This window comes from Symphalangus syndactylus, chromosome 3 (genome assembly GCF_028878055.3).
Source record: "Symphalangus syndactylus isolate Jambi chromosome 3, NHGRI_mSymSyn1-v2.1_pri, whole genome shotgun sequence".
Taxonomy (NCBI): domain Eukaryota; kingdom Metazoa; phylum Chordata; class Mammalia; order Primates; family Hylobatidae; genus Symphalangus; species Symphalangus syndactylus.
In genome coordinates this window covers 12505288-12525523 of record NC_072425.2, presented here as the reverse complement: position 1 = coordinate 12525523, position 20236 = coordinate 12505288, and the positions used below count along the sequence as shown (strand labels likewise).

General features: G+C 59.2%; 1 protein-coding gene across 5 annotated transcripts in view; it reads left to right on the top strand.

Annotated features, from left to right (window-relative positions):
- NTNG2 (netrin G2) overlaps window positions 1-15057 on the top strand; it is a 79751-nt gene extending 64694 nt beyond the window's left edge. For 3 of the 5 annotated variants that reach the window (XM_055270613.2, XM_055270615.2, XM_063635739.1), the window contains 7 exons: window positions 2834-2857; window positions 3914-4060; window positions 7926-7994; window positions 9702-9803; window positions 11380-11547; window positions 13160-13294; window positions 14097-15057. In XM_055270613.2, coding sequence (XP_055126588.1) covers window positions 2834-2857; window positions 3914-4060; window positions 7926-7994; window positions 9702-9803; window positions 11380-11547; window positions 13160-13294; window positions 14097-14332 — 881 coding nt within the window. In that variant the 3' untranslated portion in view covers window positions 14333-15057. The remainder of the gene's footprint in view (window positions 1-2833; window positions 2858-3913; window positions 4061-7925; window positions 7995-9701; window positions 9804-11379; window positions 11548-13159; window positions 13295-14096) is intronic. The other 2 variants (XM_055270617.2, XM_055270616.2) reach the window with 1 other exon arrangement.
- Window positions 15058-20236: the final 5179 nt, after the last annotated feature.

Sequence of the window (20236 nt, the reverse complement as noted above, 5' to 3'; positions counted from 1 at the left end):
TGCCCAGCCATGCCAGGGAGCCATCCTCAGGGCCTGCCCACTCACATCTGCATCATAGACCCCCTTCTGAGGACCACCCACTCGGGGGGGCCCCAGCGTAGTCCACACTGTCTCCATGAAATCTCAATGCCAGGAAGCCCCTGGGCTGCAAGTGGAGAAGGCCCCAGACTGCCCCTGGGGCGGGCTCTCCCTGATCCCCACCATTGCCACTTTACGGATGCCGGCCGTTCTCAAGTGTGTGCTTGGTGCCCGAGGCCCTCTAGGCACTTTGTGCATCTCGCTTTGCCCTCACACAGCCCCGCAGGGTGGAGTCCTTATTACTGTCCATTTTCCAGACGAGCAGACCGAAGCCCAGCGAACCTCAGGGCCCTCCCAGGTTTCACACTGAGTTGCATGCCAACGCCAGGGCTTAGGGCAGCTACTGGATCTGATGCCCAGACCAGGCCTGGGCAGTGGGCTCCTGCACCCCATCTGAGCATCCTCCCTGGATGGGTGAAAGATTTATGTACTTTAGGCTGATCAAAGCTGAGAGCCATGTGCAGAGGCCATGACAGGCATGGCACACGTGTGCTGCAGCAGGCAGTGAGACAGGCCTTTGAAGGAGTGACTTGGCAGGCACCAAACAGCACTCTCAGGTCTTCAAAGGCACAAAGAGCACTCCAGGGGCTGACAGCCCACTCCAGCCGCTGCCTCCTCCCAGCTTCCTGTCCCCATCTCTTTGTGGTCTAAACCCTTTCCTGAGGTCTCTCTTTAGTGGCCATCACCCTCTCCCTGACTCACAAATTTGCTGCCCCTTCATCTGTCCTGAAGGCCTCTCTCTCTTCCCTCCTATCTGCCTCCATTCTCTCCATCATCACGCCCTTTTTTTTTTTTTTCTTTTTTCTTAGAGATAGGTCTCTCACTCTGTCGCCCGGGCTGGAGTGCAGTGGCGCAGTCATGGCTCACTGTAACCTCAACCTCCTGGGCTTAAGCGATCCTCCCACTTCAGCCTCCCAAGTAGCTGGGACCACAGGTGCATGCCACCAGGCCCAGCTAATTTTTATGTTTTTTTGCAGGGAAAAGGTTTTGCCATGTTGCCTAGCCTGGTCTCGAGCTCCCGAGCTCTAGTAACCCTCCTGCCTTGGCCTCCCAAAGTGCTGGGATTACAGGCATGAGCCACCACATCTGGCCAGGTCTGCCTTTTTTCTTCCACTTGCCCCCTGCGCCTGGAGGGTTCTGCCCGTCTCTGGCCACCTGAGACTCTTACCTGCAAGTCACACCTAGGAGGATCCACTGTCCCCACCCTCACCCCCCAGTCACCACCTCCAGTCTAGCCAGCAATGGATAGACAGGCTTGTAGGGGCTGGGCAGCTGGGTCTTCCTTATTTAGGGGAGATTCCTGAGCTGGCCCCACCTCCTGCTTCCCTGGGAGTCCCCAGGAATTGCCTTTGAGGCCCCCAAGCCCCAGGAAGGAGAAGTTTCTTCTGGCATTTGCAGGGTCAGCAGTGAGGCTGGAGGCGCCGCTGTCCTCAGCACCCGAGTCTCCTGCTTTCTCTGGGGCGCCAGCAAGAAACAGCTCAAGGACATACAGAGGCTAATTTTGCCCTCACCCTGCCCCTGCCGTGACCCCTCCGCAGTAAGTGGCACCGACACCCATGGGGCCAAGCTGCAAGGCCTGGGGTCACCTTGACTGGAGACCCTCCTCCCGCCATGTTCTTCGAACTTCCCTCCATCCCCCCAAGTCTCTCCCAATGCCACCCTCAGCCCTGCAGCAGCCCTCACTCCCAATGTCTTCCCACCTCCTCACCCCTCTGCCCCCACCTGGCCGGCCCATCACCCTCCAGGGCCCAACTTGGAGCCCCCAGGACCTCCCTGTGCCCTGCCTGATGTCCCACCTGTCCCCACAGAGCCTCACTTGGTCACCGCCCAGTCCTGGCCCTTGCTTACTGTGGCTGCACCCTGAGGTGCCTGCCCAGACACGGAGGTGGAGGAAGGAGTGGGTGGGGATGGGCTGGTCCTCCCAGGCCTCCCCGCCCGTGCTGCTGGCCACAGCCTTGGCTTGCCCAGGAGAAGCCCATGGGCCACACATTCCACTGCCAATCCCACAGCGTCCTTTCTCGGGAACACCGTGGGGAAAGCGGTGGCACCAGCTCCTTCCTTTTGCAACTGTGATGAATCTCACCCAGGGATTTCAAGGCCCCTGGTCACACCAGGATCATAGGCCTCCCCCATCCCCTGGACACACAGAGACACACCTGGATTCAGGTCAGGCCTCGCCCACTCCCAGCTGTGTTTCTCCCCAGGCCGTGTGTCCTCAGCTGTAGAATCAGGACCGTAAGGAAATTCCCTAATAGGGTTCTTATGAGGACGGCACGGTTCGTGTAGGGGATGCTGACACCATGCCTGACACGTGGGACACACTCCACCTGTGGCAGCCGCTCCCGTGGCTTCTCAGCGAGTTTTCCAGCCATGCCGCACTTTTTAGGAACACTCCATACAATGTCCTTGTCCTGAACTGGAGGGCCCAAAAATCTAAAATAAGAGGAGGAGCGCGTGTGAAGCTCCCAGTGGAGCGTTTGGCACCTGTCAGCATGTCCCCAAGGGCAAGTCATGGCTCTGAGATTCAGTGTCTCCATCTGCAAAATGGGCCAATAGTGGTTCCTCCCTCCCAGGGCTGCAGTGAGGATGAAACGGGATAATCCACCCCCGTCCCCACACCCTGCAGGTCATCATCATTGCTAGCAGTTGTGTGGTGGAGCAGGTGCTCTTGAGGGAGGGACACCTCCAGGTGCTCCCCTGCCCTGCTGGCCCCTTCCCCTGGGGCAGCCAGCTCACGCCCCTCTCTCTCCCGCAGGTGCCGCTGCAGGTTCCTTTGGCAGTAAGTACACGCCCGGGGAGGGCGGCCAGGGCCCCCACTGCACGAGCCTCTTTGCATGTCCTGGAAAAAGCAGGAGAGAAAAAAGGGGCTTCAGTGTCTCCTCTGGGACTTGGGCCTGTTCACTCACTCCTCTAATTATGCCCCATCTGCTTCTCCACCTCTCCCCCTCCACCTGTCCCCCCTCCATCTCCCCCCCCCACCCGTCCCCACTTCACATCATATGCCACGTGTCATGTGTCATTTTGCTGTGGCCCGCGGCCCAGCAACTCTCAGGCTCTCCCAGGAGCTCCATCGGTGCTGCTTTGGAAAACGGGACAGGACTTTTTGCAGGTCCCTTGGCCCCTGGGTGGGTTCCCTGCTCCTCCTGCCACCCAAACCTCTTCTCTCACCTGGCTCTGGGAGAGCAGTCTCTCCTGCCAGGCAAGAGTGGGGTGACCTTCCCCCACCAGGGGCAGAATCCACCCCCTAGCCTAACCGTGGGGGCAGCCTCCCTCTGGGCAGCCTCTGCAGCCAGCTTGGCCCAGGGCTCTGCTCGTTCAAGTCAGCTCAGGTCCCAGGGGAGTCGGACCAGGGAGGGGCATCTGCAGGAGGTGGGGGTCCTGAGAGTTCCCCAGGAGGGCAAGGGCGACACGGTGCCCACAGATTATCAGTAAATGTCATCGAGACTGTCCCCACTCACAAGGTGCCAGGCACAGTCTCTCATTTCAGCCTTGCAAACCCCTTCCCCTGGGAGGTCACCGTCTGCTCTGAGAGGCAGCAGGAAAGAACTGGCCAATGTCAAAGAGCCAGCCGGGAGCAGACCCCAAATCTCAGAAATGCTTCTGGGGTGCACCGTCACCCTCCACCAGGGCTCTGTGGGGCCCCACATCCCACCCAAGTTGTCCCTCCTGGACCCAGAGGGCCCCTGGCTGGGAAGCCAGTGAGCCGAGAGGGCGCCAGAAGGAAGCCGGACCCTGCAGGGATGCTGGTCTGCACAGCCGTCGTAAGTTGCTTCTCTGTGGTGTCCCCACCCCGGCAACCCCCCAACCCTCTCTTGCTTTTCCCATCTCTCACCAGGCATCAGCAGGTCCCAGAAAGACCCCAACCCCAAAGGCCCTGTGGCCACTGCGGCCACCACAGCCATGACAGGGGCCCCTACTACTCCTGTCCCCTCCACGTCCACTGCCTGGGCCCCCACGGCTCCCAGCACCCCACAGCCCACAGGTGGGTGCCAGGGTACAGTGACCCCTGTCATCCCACCCTCTCCTGCTTCTAGCCTGGGTTCCTGCCTCTCTTGGGGTGGGAGGGTCAGCAGCCCTGGGCGGAGAGCAGGGGCTTGGCTCTTAGAATAGAGACGCTAGAACCCTAGAGCTGGGAGGCCACAGGCCAAAGGGGCTTCCAGGTCACCTGGGTCAACCTGTTCCTGAGCCCAGCCAGGGGATTCAAGGGTCAGTTCAGCTTCCAAAATCGTCTTCCTCCTGCCCTTCAAGCCATTGCTTGGAAGGGCTCCCAGACCAGTGTGGCCAGACAGCTGCAGGAACTGGGAGGAAAGGTGCTGGGGGCAGCGAGGCCATCCTGACATGCAGCCAAAGACCGGCCTTTTCTCCCAATGGTGCTTCTGCCTCCATGGTCCCTGGAGCCCCGCCCACACCCTGTCCCCACCTGGCCCCCAGGGCCTCTCTGTCCTTAACCCCTCAGCAGCGCACCGGTGGGATGGATGGAGCAGGGTTAGCCCAGAAAGCAAATGTCTCTGATCAGCAGGGCAGAGGGAGCCTCTGGAGCTGGGTCTGGACACCGTGGGCTGCTGGGAATGTGGGGGCTGTGTGTGTAGCGCGAGGCCAGGCCACGGCCAGACGTCCTGCCCCCTCAGGGGTCTGCCACAGACAAGCATGGAAACCTGATTCTCACTTCCTTTCAAAGGAGGATTCGTGTGTATTCAAGGCTGGGGGTGCTGGGGTGGGTCTCTGCTCTCACCTGGACTCACCTGGGGAGTGTCCCGGGACTCTGTGCACTGCAGGTGCCAGGGGTCTGAAAGGATTTATCCTTCCCAGAGGGCACCAGGAAGACGATGACCAAGGAGAATTCTTCCTGGTCCCAGCCAGGCAGGGGTACTCCAATAGCCTGCCACACCCTGTCCCCCACCACCCTGCAGGGAGGACCTGGTGGGGACTCCTGGCCCCTTGGGTAATGCCCTGGCCCTCCATCTCTCTGATCCAAGGAGACCTGCCCCACTGATCCTTCCCCCTGGAGGGGTGGCATTTCTAAAGGGCAGAGTCCCCTCCATCAGCTCCTGCCTCCGCCTGTTGCTGGGTGGACACTCAGGCTCCCCAGACAGGGGCAAACACTGAGAGAAAGACCTCCTCCTTCTAGGCCATCCAGAGCGGCTTCCCTGGGGGCAGCACACCCCACCTCTTTCTACATCCTTCTTTTTCCGCGGGAGGCATTTACAGGAGGCAGGGGCTAGCCAAAAGATTGGAGGATTTCAGGGAAGCCTCCTGGCCCAGGAATCCTCCTTGGGGTGGAAGACATGGGTCACTCTGAGAATTCTGGACTTCAGACATAGGTTGGCCCAGCCACAAGGGACCTGTGCTTTGCTGCTGAGCCTGTGGTGGGCAGACAGAAGCAAAAACAGTGGTGGTGGGTGCTGTGCCTGCCTCCAAACAGTGGTCTGGCTGGGAGGCAAGATACTCTCCATATCACATGTGCAAGTGCACATGTGCACACACACATGCATGCACACACACGCATGCACATGCACACGTGTATACACACACACACACACAGAGGAACTTTGAATCCATTTGCGGAGCTGCTTCTGACTTGGTGCCAGGGCAGCTGTGGGAGGCTGGGCACATTGTGCAAAGTTGGGAATTAAAGAGGAAAAGTCAGAGGCCGGAGTGGTAAACGTGGGGGAGGTGAGGGTCCCCAGGACCCCCTCAGTGAGCAGAAGGCACACCCTCCCTCTCGGCAAGACAGTGTTGCTCTGCACCCTCAGCCCTGTGTCAAGAAGCGGGACATTAGGGGAGGAGGTGGCTCCAATGTGACAGCCAGTGGCCCCCACAGCCCACATCTAGGAGCTCCTCCCTCCTCTTCAGCAACTGAAACCCCTCTCCAGTAGCCCCTATTAATAAAAACGACCATTGCAGTAGCTGAGGGTGAGTTCTCCTGGGCTGTGCTCGTATCATCATATCATTGTATTCTGGGCTCACAGCTCTGTGAGATGGAGGCTGTTATCTTCCTAGTCCCACAGGTGAAGGGATCAAGGCTTAGGAAGAAGCAGCTGGATTTTATGATATGTAAATTACACCTCAATCAAGCTGTTTCAGAAGAAAAAGGGAGGCAGCTGCTCAAGGTCCCAGGATTATGGAGAGGCACGGGCAGGATTTGAACTCAGGGTGCGCCAACTCAGCCACCCAAAGCTATTGTCCTGAGGCCTCCAGGGGCTATGAGGTAGAGCTATCTTTTTTTTTTTTTTTTTTTTTTTTGAGATGGAGTTCCGCTCTTGTCACCAAGGCTGGAGTGCAATGGAGCGATCTCAGCTCACTGCAACCTCCGCCCCCCAGGTTCAAGCAATTCTCCTGCCTCAGCCTCCTGAGTAGCTAGGATTACAGGCATCCGTCACCATGTCCAGCTGATTTTTGTCTTTTTAATAGAGACGGGGTTTCACCATGTTGGTCAGGCTGGTGTCGAACTCCTGACCTCAAGTGATCCACCCGCCTCAGCCTCCCAAAGTGCTGGGATTCCAGGCATGAGCCGCCGCACCCGACCAGGTACTGCTATCTCTAAAGCCTGGTTTGCAGGGCTTCCCAGTTCCCAAGGAGCAGACCGGGCTTCCATGGGGCCTTGGCACAGCACACAGGCCATGGCAAGAACTTGCTTCCCACACACCTGAGTGCGTCCCTGGGCAGCCCAACCAGGACTCTCTCCCTCCCCAAGACCCTAGTCCCTGAAAGATCCTGAATATCCCCGAGTGCCTCCCAACAGGTGCTTCGGGTTCTTTTACCAGAGTCCAGCTGGGCCTCTGAACTCCTGGGCCAGATGTTTCTCCCGCCTGCCAGTGTCAAGCTGCCTGGAGGACAGCGCTGCGGGCGGAAAATGCTGCTGGAGACACTAATCCTTTCCTGGGCTGGGCCATGGAGGGTGGAGGGAGACAGGCTCTGAAGCAAATGCCTTCAGGGCTGGCTTTCTCGTGGCTCTAATTAAGCCCTTGCCAATTTGGGCCTGGCGGCCTCATCTTCCCACTGAACATCCTATTAAAGTCAATTGATGTCCGAAGCTCCCCGCCCCCAGCTGGAAAGTCTTCCACACTTGTTAACTGGTAGCTTTTCGTTTTCTTTCCCCGCAGCCACCGTTGTGTATAATCCCTTCAAGAAGCCGAAAACAGCAGCACTCCCCTGTCCCTCTGGGTTTCTCCTTTGAAATTTGGGCACAGGGCCGTTCTTTGTCAGCCCTGCCTGCCTTCCTGGCTGTGTGTCCCGTTAGTCTAGGGGCTGAGCATTGTGGCATTGGTTCATGCTGGGGTCCCTGGTGAAAACGGGCCCAGGCCAGGGGTCAGGAAGGTAGAAGGGCAGTGATCAGGGAAGCAGGTCAGATGCTGGGGGAGGTTCCGGTCCCTGGACTGGGGCTGGACAGGAAGGAGGCCTTCCAGGACACTTCTGGACACATCTAAGATCTCGGCCCGAACCCCTGTCCCACTTTGCAGCCATTAGCCAGAGACATCAGCTCAGAGAGGTCTGGGCCCAGAGGCGGAACGTGGTCTAGCTCTGTCCTTCAGTCAGAACGGGGACCACACAGGGAGTGTAGAAGGGTCTCACTGAAGAATATGCAGATTCTCAGGCATGGGGCCACCTCTCATCTGTCTGGCTTTAAGTCTGCATGTGCCCTCCACAGGCTGCAATAGTGTAGATGCTGCCTCTGTAGTAGATTTGGACCCAGTTCCTTTGGCCAGTGTAGACAGAGCCTCTCCTTATAGTGCTGCTGCTTCTAAGGGGCCTGTGGGGTGCGGGGCTGTGATGCCTCAGTATGTACCCAGCTTCCCTCAGCACCACCCCCTCGCATAACTTGGTTTCTTCTCTTCTTCCCCCCCAAGAGTGGACCAGGCCATCTACGGCTGCCCCTCTCTCGAGCAGGTGGTCCCAGGTGGCCGCCCGTGCAGAAGGTATGGGGGGCAAGGCCTGTGATGGGCCTGAGACCCCGGGGAAGTGCCCTCTTAGACTCATAGGCCCCTCCCTCTGTAGTGGAAGTAGGAGGTGTGCATGGTGGGGACCTGAGGTTGGAGGGGGGCCGCAGGAACCAACCGAGGGCACGGGTGTAGAATGTCGGTGCCTGGGGAGCTCTAGGGTACAGTGGTGAGGGAGTGGCCTGGTAGAGCAGGTCTACCAGCTCTGCCCCCAAACCTCACCTGCTTCGAGAAGTTTCATGTGGCACCCCCACACCAAGCCCTTCCACCAGCACTCCCTCCGAGGGCTTCGGAGTCTGGTAGAGGCCCTGCCTCCCACGACAGGAACCCCCCTCTCCAGCCGCCCTTGCTCACAGGACACCTGGGCAGTTGCTGGATCACAGAGAGTCAGAGGCGGCTTCCTGCAGGAGCGGGGGCCAGGAGACCTCGGAGGGTGGACTGTGGCGGGTGAAGGGGGAAGGCGGCACATTCCAGGCCGCAGGGCTAGCCGGGGCAAAGGGGCAGTGGGATGGCAGGGAGCCTGACAAAGTGGAAAATGTGTGGGTTAAAGGAGGGAGGGCGGGGTCCTGGGAGACACTGACATCCTCCTGCTACATGGGTGGAGACACAGGGCTCATCTGTAGCCATAGGCAGACCTGCCAAGAAAACGCGCAGGCCTGCCCGACTCTCCAGAAGGGAAATTGTCCCTGGCCCCAGCTCACCAAGCCTGGGTGGGGAATTAGGGCCTGAGGTCTAGGGAACAGGTGAGCTGTTCCTTCCAGCTCACGTACGTGTTCAAATTTCCTCCAGCCCCAGCTCTGAGCAGTGAGCAGGGCTTTGAGCGCCCTCTACTGGCAGGAAGCTCTGGCGCCGGAAGCATGTTTAGAGAGGGTCCGAGGTTCGGTTCCTAGAAACCTGGAGGACCTGGGCCTGGTGTCCTCTGTGGTGATGGAGACAGAGCTGGCGGGAGCCAACGCTTCCCTACCCTGGGCCAACCAGGGCACCACAGACCCCCAGAGGGAAGCCAAGGCAGTGACCCTCCCGGGACAGTGGCCTGCCTGCTCACCCACAGATAGGGCGCCGGGGTCCCGGTGGGATTCTGGGCAGTGGAAGGCAGGTGACGTCCGTGTTCCTGGCTTGACAGCACTTGCGAGTGGGACTCCAGGGACAGCGAAGGATTCACTTTGGCTGGAGCAGGAAGACTGTTTCAGAAAGGAAGGGAGATGCCAAAGTCCTTAAGTGCCAGGTTTAGTCTCTGGGTTTGATGCTCCAGGAAGTTTGGAGAGGAGGTGGGGAGAGCAAGAGACTGGTGTGGTGTGCAACGCGATGTCAATCCATCTAAAAACAGTTTGGCTTCCAAGAAGGCCTTAGCAGGGCGCGGGGGGTGTCAGGGGTTACAGAAGTCATTTGGAGGATTAATCCAGCCAGATGTGTCCATGGTCTCAGAGAGGGGACCAAGGGCAGGGCTGATTTGCGAGCTCGGGACGTGCTGTTTCCTTCAGGAAGGGGCCCCACCTCCCTGGGCTCTTCGAGGAGAGGGGCTGTGTGATTTGAGGCCAGAGGGGCCTCTCCCTCCCTCACATCTGAGCAGGCGACAAGGCTGCCTGCCCTAGAGCTGGCCCAGGGCGGCTTGGAAGCCTTTGCTGGGCTCTTCCCTGGGCAGCGGGACCATGACAGACGAAAGAACCTGTTTCTCATCTCTCCAAGCTGTGGGCACCCCTGCCGCTGCCCCTGCCCCTGCCAAGGGCTACAGACTTTTCCAGCTCAAGCCCAAATCTCCTCAAGTGATGCCTATTGAAGAATTCCAAGGTAAGAGGATGGACCTGGGACTCCATCAGCCCCCCTGACACCTGTTCCCCAACCGCCACTGGAAAAAGACGGTGCAGGACAGAGGACCGACGCTTGACTCAGAAAACCCTCCTGGAGTAGCTGGGTCAAGGTTAAACTGAGTCTCTCTTCCCTACAGGCCTCCCTCCCCAAGGGAGCTAGGAGCAGGTATGAGTCAGAAGCCAACCTGGGCACAGTGGGCAGGCCACACAGCAGGCAGAGCAGATGCCAGAAATAGCCTGTCCTGGCTCCCCTGGGAGGTGTGACCCAGGGCCTCGCCTTGGTGAAGCAGAATCTGGGACACGTGGGTCACCGATGCTGCTCTTTGGGACACTTAGAGGATGCCTCACCTCTTCATTGTCTCTGGAGGGACAAAGTGAAGGGGGCAGGACCAGGTGGCCCACAGGTGGGAATGCCCACCGTCTCTCCTGGGCACAGGCAGCTTCTCCAGGGTCTCCCATGCCCTTGACCACTGGGTCAGTCCCTCCTTATCCCATCACAAAAGAGAAGCTGGGTCCTCTAGAGACACACAGATGGTGTTTCAAGAGGGTGGCTGGTGTCCTTCCTTGTTCGGGGGCAGCCACGTTGGCTTTCTTGCTGGAGGGTGGGTGGGTGGGTGAGTACTGTGTCCCTTCGTAGGAACATCAAGGGATGCCCCCCCATTCTTAGGGATGGTGACCTTCCTCACCAAATCCTCCACTGACAATGTGGGGTTCACCTCCAATCCCTGAGAGCCTTGAACCAGGCAGTCACGTGCTTGTCTGGTCCTCGGAGCGCAGCTGATTAGGCAGGGGTCAGCCTGAGAACCACGTAGGGGTGGGGTGCAGGAGGCGGCAGGACATGGTGGTGGTGGTCCTTGGTATGAAACCATGTGCTTCCAGGAGCAGCAAGTCAGAAGCTGGGCCAGGACCAGGGGGAGGCTTGCAGGTTCCCAGGGCTCCTGCTTTAAAGTGGCACTCACTCTTAGCATCCTGCAAAACAACCAAACTTGCAGAAAGCTCAGGCTAATAAGAAAGGGTCTGGCAGATGGGCGTTTTCCTCCCAACCATCTTCCAAAGCAGCATGGGCAGGAGCTCCTGGCCCATTGCATCTTGTCCAGCGTCCATCCATGCATTCATCCATCAGAGGATACCACGGTGAGCGCCGTGAACCCAGGCGCCGCCCTCCCCCAGTGCACAGCCAGGTGGCATGACCCTGCCCTCCTTGCATGAATCACTTTCTAATCACCCTGGCACGTGGGCATCCTTCAGCGAGCGCTTGGCCCTGGTGCCCAGCCAGGCGTTAGCAGGTGCTGCCCACTGGCCTTCCCTGGTTCCCTGCCCACAGGGCCAGGTGGGAATCCCTGGGCTCAGCCTACCCAGGTTCTCCTCCGGGCTCAAAGCAGGGAGGCCTGTCTCTTCCTGAAGAGGGTCGGAGGCCTAGGGCACCTTCCGGTACCTTTTCCAAAGATGCCTTCCTCCCTCCATGCATGACCTGGGGTGAGTCCTTCCTCGCCCTGTGCCTCAGTTTCCCTGAATGCTCGCTGACCATTGGTATTTCTCCCACTTGGCCGGCCCAGACTGCGAATGCTACGGTCACTCCAACCGCTGCAGCTACATTGACTTCCTGAATGTGGTGACCTGTGTCAGCTGCAAGCACAACACGCGAGGTCAGCACTGCCAACACTGCCGGCTGGGCTACTACCGCAACGGCTCGGCAGAGCTGGACGATGAGAACGTCTGCATTGGTGAGAGGGAGCGGACATGGTACAGGGAACTTGCTGGAATGCGTGCAGGGTGCACTGCACTGCGAGGTGGCCTCTGGGGCCCCCCTGCATCAGAATCACCTGGGGAGGCTGTGGGAATTCTCACTCCAGGGCCCACTCCAGCTAAGCATCTCTAAGGACAGAAAGCTCCAGAAGCTGCTCTATTAGGAACCTCCCCTTGCGGTTCTCCGGCAGGCACTGGAGTTGCAAAACTTACCAGTGGCCTTTCCCTCTCTGGGCAACTGGAGGGGACACTGACCCTTCCTGGTTCCAAAGAGCTGTGACTCTGGCAGGTGGCAGAGGCCACTGAGCATCTGTCTGGGGCTGCTGGGGCTGCTGGGGCGGGGGTGGCGGTCCCCCTCCACAGCTCCTTTCCAGAAAGGTGGAGGAGCAGCCTATCCCTCCTCCTGGGGGGGGCCCAGTTGGGCGCCAAAAGATGGCCTTGCTGTGTGCATTTGGGCAAGTCCCTTCCCCTCCCTGGGCCTCAGCTTCCTCATTCATCAAATCGGGAGGCGGATCAGATCAAAGGTTTTCAGCTCTTTTTTGTGGCTGAAACTTTTCTTCAAACGCTTTACTAGACCAGGTCCAGCTATAAAGCTGCTCTTCACCCCTGGTGGGCACGCGGTCTGCTTTCTTCCAAGTTCTACTCAAGGACTGGCTTTGGGGTAGAGAAGGAAGTCCATCAGGGCCCTGGGCCTGGGCAAAGACCAAAGCCATGACCGCCAACCAAAACGCACCAGCCTGGAATGGTTGCCCCTGTCATCAGTAGAGGCCAGGTCTTGGCCCCAGGGGCTGTCCCCCAACCCTGCCCAGCCAGGCCCCCTGGGACACCATCACCCATCCCCCACCCAGCAGGAGGCTCTGGCTGCACAGAGGAGGGGCTCCTGCAGAGCTGGAGCTGTCGGTCTGAATTATGGCGGCAGCTTTCAGATAATTCCATCAACTCTAAGCGATCAAAGCCGCTGACGTCACAGGGGGCCAGCTGCAGGGACAGGGCAGGGCCTTTGGATCCAATTAGAGGTTCTCCCACCCTGGCACCCTCCTCCTCTCCCTGGCTCTCCCTGCCTCCACCCCCAGACCCAGCACTGAGCTGCAAGGTTTCTCAGGGTGGAGGATATTCACCCTCTCCCACAGAGCCCCAAGGCAACCAACTGGGCCCACCCCGGGAGCAGGAATAGGCTGTTCCTCCACTCCCCTGGAAAGGAGCTGTGGAGGGGGGCCACCCCCACAACACAGCAGCCCCAGACATGCTCAGTGTCGGAGTCATAGTTCTTTGGAGATGGGAAGGGTCAGCGACCTCTCTAGTTGCCCAGAGAGGGGAAGGGGCTGACCCAGGCCACACCAGTGCCAGGGCGGGGAAGGTGGGGCTGGGACATGTTTGATCCCAAGGAAGGAAGCCGGAGTCTTCTCTCCAGGCCTGGACACCCTGGGCAGTCCCCACCCGCCGTCCAGCCGCGGGCTCACGTGGACCCAGTGTGGGGAGCATCCCCTGGGGAGTGTGGAGATGCTCCCTGCGAGGCCGGAAGAGTGGGGGTCAGAGCAGACGGCGCCCACAGGTAGCCCTGACCGCGTGCCCGTGCCCGTGTCCGTCCAGAGTGTAACTGCAACCAGATAGGCTCCGTGCACGACCGGTGCAACGAGACCGGCTTCTGCGAGTGCCGCGAGGGCGCGGCGGGCCCCAAGTGCGACGACTGCCTCCCCACGCACTACTGGCGCCAAGGCTGCTACCGTGAGTGCGCGCCGGTCCCCCGTGGGCGGGGCCTGCAGAAAGGGGGCGGGGCCGGCCCGAGGCAGTGGGCGGGGCCTAGTGGGACCGGGCAGGAGCTGTGGACTGGGCCTAGCAAGACGGGGCAGGGCCGGGGAAGTGGGCGGGGCCTAGTGGGACGGGGAAGTGGCGGTGGGCGGGGCCTCGCGAGACGGGGCAGGGCCGGGGCAGTGGGTGGGGCCTAGTGAGAGCAGGGCAGGGTTGGGAAAGTTGGCGGGGGCCTGGTGAGATGGGGCAGAGCCGGGGGCGGTGGACGGGGCCTAGCGAGACGGAGCTGGCAGGTGGGCGGGGACAGGATGCCGCTGGGGCCCGGGGTCGGGCCGAGGGGCGGGTCCAAGAGCTCGGGGCGGGGCCTGATGCGACCTGGGGCACGGTGGTGCCTGGTGGGAACTACGAGAAAGACCGAGCAGAGGGAGGGAGGCTGCCCGAATCGGCGTTAGCCGGGGGCACAGGGTGAAAGGAGGCGCCAGGCGCATGGAACAGCACGTACACAGCTCTGGAGACTGCAGGCGCGTCTGAAGAACCGCACCGAGGCCAGTGGGGCGGGGAGAGAGGGGCAGCGGTGGGAGGCAGCTGGGGGCCAGATCTCGCCCGGGCGCCGTCACCCTCAGAGCGGGGACGTTTCGCACCCAGCGCGCCCGGAGCCTCCTACACCCCCGGCCCAGACGGCGCCCCCGGGAGCTCGCACACCCCGCTTCGCAGGAGCTCAGAGGTTGGGGGAGGTGACCAGGCTACGCCCCGTGCTGACCGCCCCCTCCGCCCGCAGCCAACGTGTGCGACGACGACCAGCTGCTGTGCCAGAACGGAGGCACCTGCCTGCAGAACCAGCGCTGCGCCTGCCCGCGCGGCTACACCGGCGTGCGCTGCGAGCAGCCCCGCTGCGACCCCGCCGACGATGACGGCGGTCTGGACTGCGACCGCGCACCCGGGGCCGCCCCGCGCCCCGCCACCCTGCTCGGCTGCCTGCTGCTGCTGGGGCTGGCCGCCTGCCTGGACCGCTGAGCCCCGCCCGGGGGACGCTGCCTGCACCCGGAGGCCGGAGGTCCCGGGGTCCCGGGATCCCGGGGCGGGGCCGGCGTCCGAGGCCGGGCGGCGAGAAGGGTGCGGCCCGAGCTGCTCCCAGGTGCTACTTAGCAGGGCCCCCCCGCCCGGCCCGCGCTCCTGCCCGCACTGCCCTCCCCCCGCAGCAGGGGCGCCTTGGGACTCCGGTCCCGGCGCCTGCGATTTGGTTTCGTTTTTCTTTTGTATTATCCGCCGCCCAGTCCCTTTTTTGTCTTTCTGTCTCTTTTTTTTTTTTTTTTCTGGCGGTGAGCCAGAGGGTCGGGAGAAACGCTGCTCGCCCCACACCCCGTCCTGCCTCCCACCACACTTGCACACACGGGACTGTGGTCGACGGCCCCTGGCCTGTGCCAGGCTCACGGGCGGCGGCGGACCCCGACCTCCAGTTGCCTACAGTTCCAGTCGCTGACTTGGTCCTTTTTTCTATCGTTTATTTTTCCTGCAACCCACCAGACCTCAGGCCTCACCAGAGGCCCGGTGACCGCGGAACTCACCGTCTGGGGGAGGAGGAGAGAAGGAAGGGTGGGGGTCCTGGAAACTTCGTTCTGTAGAGAACTATTTTTGTTTGTATTCACTGTCCCCTGTAGGGGGGACGGGGCGGGAGCGCTGGTCACCGCGGGGGCCGATGGTGGAGAATCTGAGGAGTAAAGAGTTTGCTCACTGCTGCCTCCACGGCCTGTTTTCTTTCTGTGTTGGGGACGCTGGGCAGGTTTGGGGCGTAGAGAGGAATCCACAACAGAGCCTTAAAGAAACGGTTTCCCCATTGGGGCCACCATTTCCCTGGGCCTTTCTGTGGATTCCAACAGGCAGTCCCCCCTCCCTGCAGGCTTGGCTGGCAGAGTTCTCCACCCCGCGGCCAGGCTGCAGGTGCCCCACCTGTTAGGAGCCTCCCCACACTGAGAGGCTGTCTTTCTCCTTTCCCAAAAAAGAAATCCGGAGTGTATTGGCCGTTTTCTACAGAAGTCCAAGGGAAATGACTCAGGGAGAATCCTAGTAGAGATTGAATCCAATGCTCTGATTTATACTCTGTCTCGGTGGCCACCTCCGATGGATGTGTCATCTCAGACCTGTTGCAGCCGGAGCCTCAAGTCCAGTATCAGATGAAGGTGAACCCACAATTCGGCCACCACCTCCCTCCAGAGTTTCAGATGGCCAGGTGGGCAGAGGCGGGAAGTGCAGAGACCCCAGGCGTGCCGGCCCTGTCCTCCCTACCTTCTCAAGATTAGGGAGGGATGCTGGAGGGGACGGGGCAGCTTGGGAGTGATGAGAGGAAGCTCCTAGATTCGGGGCTCATCCACTGGGGCCTCTGCTTCGGAGGATCCAGCAGTTCTCCCAGCCCCGATTGGTGTCTCCAGCCCTGGGGCCACACTTCCCCCTCGGTCCAGCCTACTGTCCACCTATGTTTATTTCAGAGCAGTCCCGGGGGTCCGGTCCTGGTTGCTAACTGCTCCCACTGCTCCACCTGCAGGTGCTCCCAGCACTGGCTTCTGCCACCACACCTGTTCTTTCCTGGCTGCGAGGTTTAGACCTGGGTCCTTCCCTTGAGTCACCAAAGCTAAGCTAAGACCAAGTGGAACAAACTTGGCTTTGGGGACAGCAGGAGATTACAACACAGAAAAGGAGGGAGAGGTACAACGGGACACTGCATAGGACTCACAGCGTCCCGAGCCCACACACCAGCCCCTCCTGGCCTCCTCTCTCTGCTCCCACCCCCAGCACCCTGCTGACCCGGAAGTGCCTTCTGCCAGGCCCTGCATCCTCCTGCAGCTGGCCCATCTCTACCCTCACGTTCTTCCTTATGCACAGAACCCCACTGCCTGGGACCCAAAGCGCCCAGATAAAATAAAACACCTCTGTGGGGCTTCTTGTGGATAGGAGTGGCCAGGGGACGCAGCTCTGGGCAGTGAGATGTAAGCAGGAGTGATGGGTGGGCTTCCAGAAAGTTCTTAAAAGTCATCCCTTCCTCCACGCCCCACAAAGCCTCGGCTGTCCAAGTTTGTGGCTCTGGTTTTTCTCTCTCATCCCTCCCTCTGCTCTTCAGTCAGCAGGATGGGGAAGGAGCCTTCCTGAGACACTGAGCATAAGAGTGTCACCCTCAGGACAGTGAAGGGTGGAGCTGGGGGTGGAAGTTGCAGAGCCTGGGACACCTGCCTTGGCTGCAACCTCTGCACTGCTTTTATTTATCTACTTATTTTTATAGAGTTGAGGTCTCACTGTGTTGCCCAGGCTGGTCTCAAACTCCTAGGCTCAAGTGATCCTCCGGCCTCGGCCTCCCAAAGTGCTGAGATTACAGGCGTGAGTCACCGCACCGCCTGCCTGTCTTACTGTGTGAGAAAAAAAATAAACGTTGATGTGATTAAAACACTAGAATTTGGGTTTTCTGTTCCATGCACACTTTCCAAGTTCTTGGCCCTCCCTGATTGGCATCCAGGCCCCCTGAGTCCTCTAAGGCCAGAGAGAGACTGAAACCCACCCTTCCTTGGCCACAGCCCCCTGTGGTGACCCTCAAGTCACCAGGAAGAGGACTGTCCCTGACTCAGGCCGAGAAGTCCACCTCTGTCCAGAACAGGACTGCCCCTGCCTTCCAGTGAGCACAGGGCAGCCGAGCAGGACTCACCCCAGAGAAACAGCAGCGCTGGCCGAAGTCAGTAAACAGCAGGTGCTTCCTCCTAGTCATCAAGATGATAAAAATATCACCTAGAAGCAGAACTTGAGACAGGGACAGCAGGGCCCAGCCCCAATGGCCAGCCCTGGCCAGATCCATGAGGCTGGGGGCCCTGGAGCGTCAATGACATCCCAGCACTGTTCTTGTCTGGAGGCAAGTGGGCTACCCTCTGTCAGGCACCAGTGCCAGGCTGGCATGGGGGCTGCAGTAGAAGCCCCTGGTGCAGAAGGTGGGCGGCTGAGGGCTGTGAAGAGGCCCACACGGTGGTGCAGAGGGCATGCCTCTTTATGTCACCCTGGGTGTGTCCCCGAACACCCTCGAGGGGTCTGGGAGGTGGGGGGCCTCTGTGGGCACTCACTGTGTCCTCCTTGACCTCCGTCAGCTGGGTCCACGCTGTGTCAGCTTTTCTGGCACCAGCCTGTGCATCCAGGGCCGGGGAGGTGGAGCTTGTTGTAAATCAGAGTGGCAGCCCCAGTCCCCGGGGACACTCAGGCCCTGACCTCCCCGGAGGGTGGAGGGAATGTTGCCAGTGGCCATTTGGAAAAACTCTGACATCTTCCAGGCAGCAGGAGAAGGAGAAAACAAGGTCAGCGGAGCCCAAAGTCCTAGACCATCCCCTTCAAATGGCACACCCTTGTCCCCAGAGCTCATATTTTGACATCTGGTTCTGGGAGGTGAGGAGGAAAAGGCTCCCATTGTGCAGCTTGGATCATCATCACCGCATCCCCTGGGGTATTGCATTAACCCTCACCTGCACCCTAGGGCAAGGTTTTCAACCTTGGCACCATTGACCTTGGGGGCTGGGTAATTCTCCATGGCAGGGGGTGGGGGCTGCCCTGTGCACGTGGGATGTGTGGCAGTATCACTGGCTTCCGTGTGGCACTTCAGTGTGCCCCATCCCCAGTTGTTGCAACTCAAAGTGCCTCCAGTAATTGCCAAATTGGGAGCAAAATCGTCCTAGATTGAGACGCACTGCCTCAGGAGGCAAGGATCGTCATGCCCATTTTATAGAGGGTAAGTGGAGGCTGGGAGAGGCAAAGTCACTTGCCTGGGGTCACAGTTTATAAGGAGCAGAGGGGAGAATTGAACCCAGGGCTGCCTGACTCCAGAGCCCAGTGTTTCACCCCCAGGCCAGGCAGCCCTGGGCAGGCATCGGGCATCCAATCCCCGGCAGGCGGCCGCAGCTGCCCCCCACCTCCGTGCCTCCAGCTGCCTGCCTCCTTTGGCTCCCACAGCCAGGTCAGGCTGAGCAAGGAACCCTGGGGGGCCCAGCTTCATCTGAACCGCTCTGCTGTCGGGGAAACCCCTCCCCTGGCCCTCTGCGGCAGCGTGGCCTGTCCCCTGCCCCCACCCACTCCCCTAAATAAGCAGAATTGCTGCGTCGGCATTTCCTGCCCAGATCATGCCTTACGGTTACGAGGCATTTATGGGAGCCTGGGGAGCAGCCAGCAGCATCTCCTGGCAGACCTGAGCCTGCCTCCCTGTCTCCCCTGGGGAGACATCCCAGCCAGAAGAGTTAAGGGAAAGGCCCCAGGAAGAAAAACATTACTTATTTATTTTTCTGTTTAAATCACATGTCACAACTTGTAGGAAAGTTCGAAGATACAGAAAAGCAAAATCGTAATAATTTTTGTATTAAACTCACCCACAATTCTTCATCCAGAGCTAATAACTATTAATACTTTCTTTTTTTTTTTTTTTTTTTTTTTTGAGACGGAGTCTCACTCTGTTGCCCTGGCTGGAGTGCAGTGGCACGATCTCGGTTCACCGCAACCTCCACCTCCTGGGCTCAAACCATCATCCCACCTCAGCCTCCGGAGTAGCGGGAACTACAGCTGTGCACCACCACGTCCAGCTAATTTTTCGTATTTTTGGTAGAGACGGAGTTTTGCTATGTTTTCCAGGCTAGTCTGAAATCCCTGGGCTCAAGCCATCCTCACTCCTCAGCCTTCCAAAGTGCTAGGATTACAGGTGTGAGCCACCACCTGTAAATGTTTTCTCATAGATACTTCTAGTGTTTTTCCATAAAATAAAACCCACAATCAGACATCGCCCCCCACCCCTGCATTTCCTAAGCCCTAGCACTGAGGCTGGACATGCCTTATTTCAAGGGTCCCTACAGTGATGCTGAGCGTGGGATCGATTAATATAATATGGTCGTCTTACGGCTCCACACACCAGGGCTCTGAAAGCGTCCTGGCCAGGGACCTTAGCCGCAAGCACCAAAAGAAAACACCAGGTGATTTAAGAGGCAGAGGAGATTATTTGAAGGATCACAGACCCCTCAGACACATGTCAGGAGAACAAGGTAAGAGTAGGGAAAGTGGGCCGCACGGTGGCTCACACCTGTAATCCCAGCACTTTGGGAGGCCAAGGCAGGCGGATTACCTGAGGTCAGGACTTTGAGACCAGCCTGGCCAACATGGCAAAAACTTGTCTCCACTAAAAATACAAAAATTAGCCAGGCATGGTGGTGGGCACCTGTAATCCCAGATACTTGGGCGGCTGAGGCAGGAGAATCCCTTGAACCTGAGAGGCAGAGTTTACAGTGAGCCAAGATCATGCCACTGCACTCCAATCTGGGCGACAAAGCAAGATTCCGTCTCAAAAAAATAATAAAAATAAAAATAAAGTAATCCCAGCACTTTGGGAGGCCGAGGCGGGCGGATCGCGAGGTCAGGAGATCGAGACCACGGTGAAACCCCGTCTCTACTAAAAATACAAAAAATTAGCCGGCCGTGGTGGCGGGCGCCTGTAGTCCCAGCTACTCGGAGAGGCTGAGGCAGGAGAATGGCGTGAACCCGGGAGGCGGAGCTTGCAGTGAGCCGAGATCGCGCCACTGCACTCCAGCCTGGGGGACAGAGCGAGACTCCGTCTCAAAAAAAAAAAAATAAAAAAAAATAAAAAAAATAAAAAAATAAAAACTAGCTGGGTGTGGTGGCAGACGCCTATAGTCCCCCCCACTCGGGAGGCTGAGGCAGGAGAATCCCTTGAACCCAGGAGATGGAGGTTGCAGTGAGCCAAGATCATGCAATATACTCCAGCCTGGGCAACAGAGCAAGACTCCGTCTCAAAAAAACAAACAGCTGAGCTCGGTGGCTCATGCCTCTAATCCCAGCACTTTGAGAGGCTGAGGTGGGCAGATCACCTGAGGTTAGGAGTTCGAGACCAGCCTGACCAAC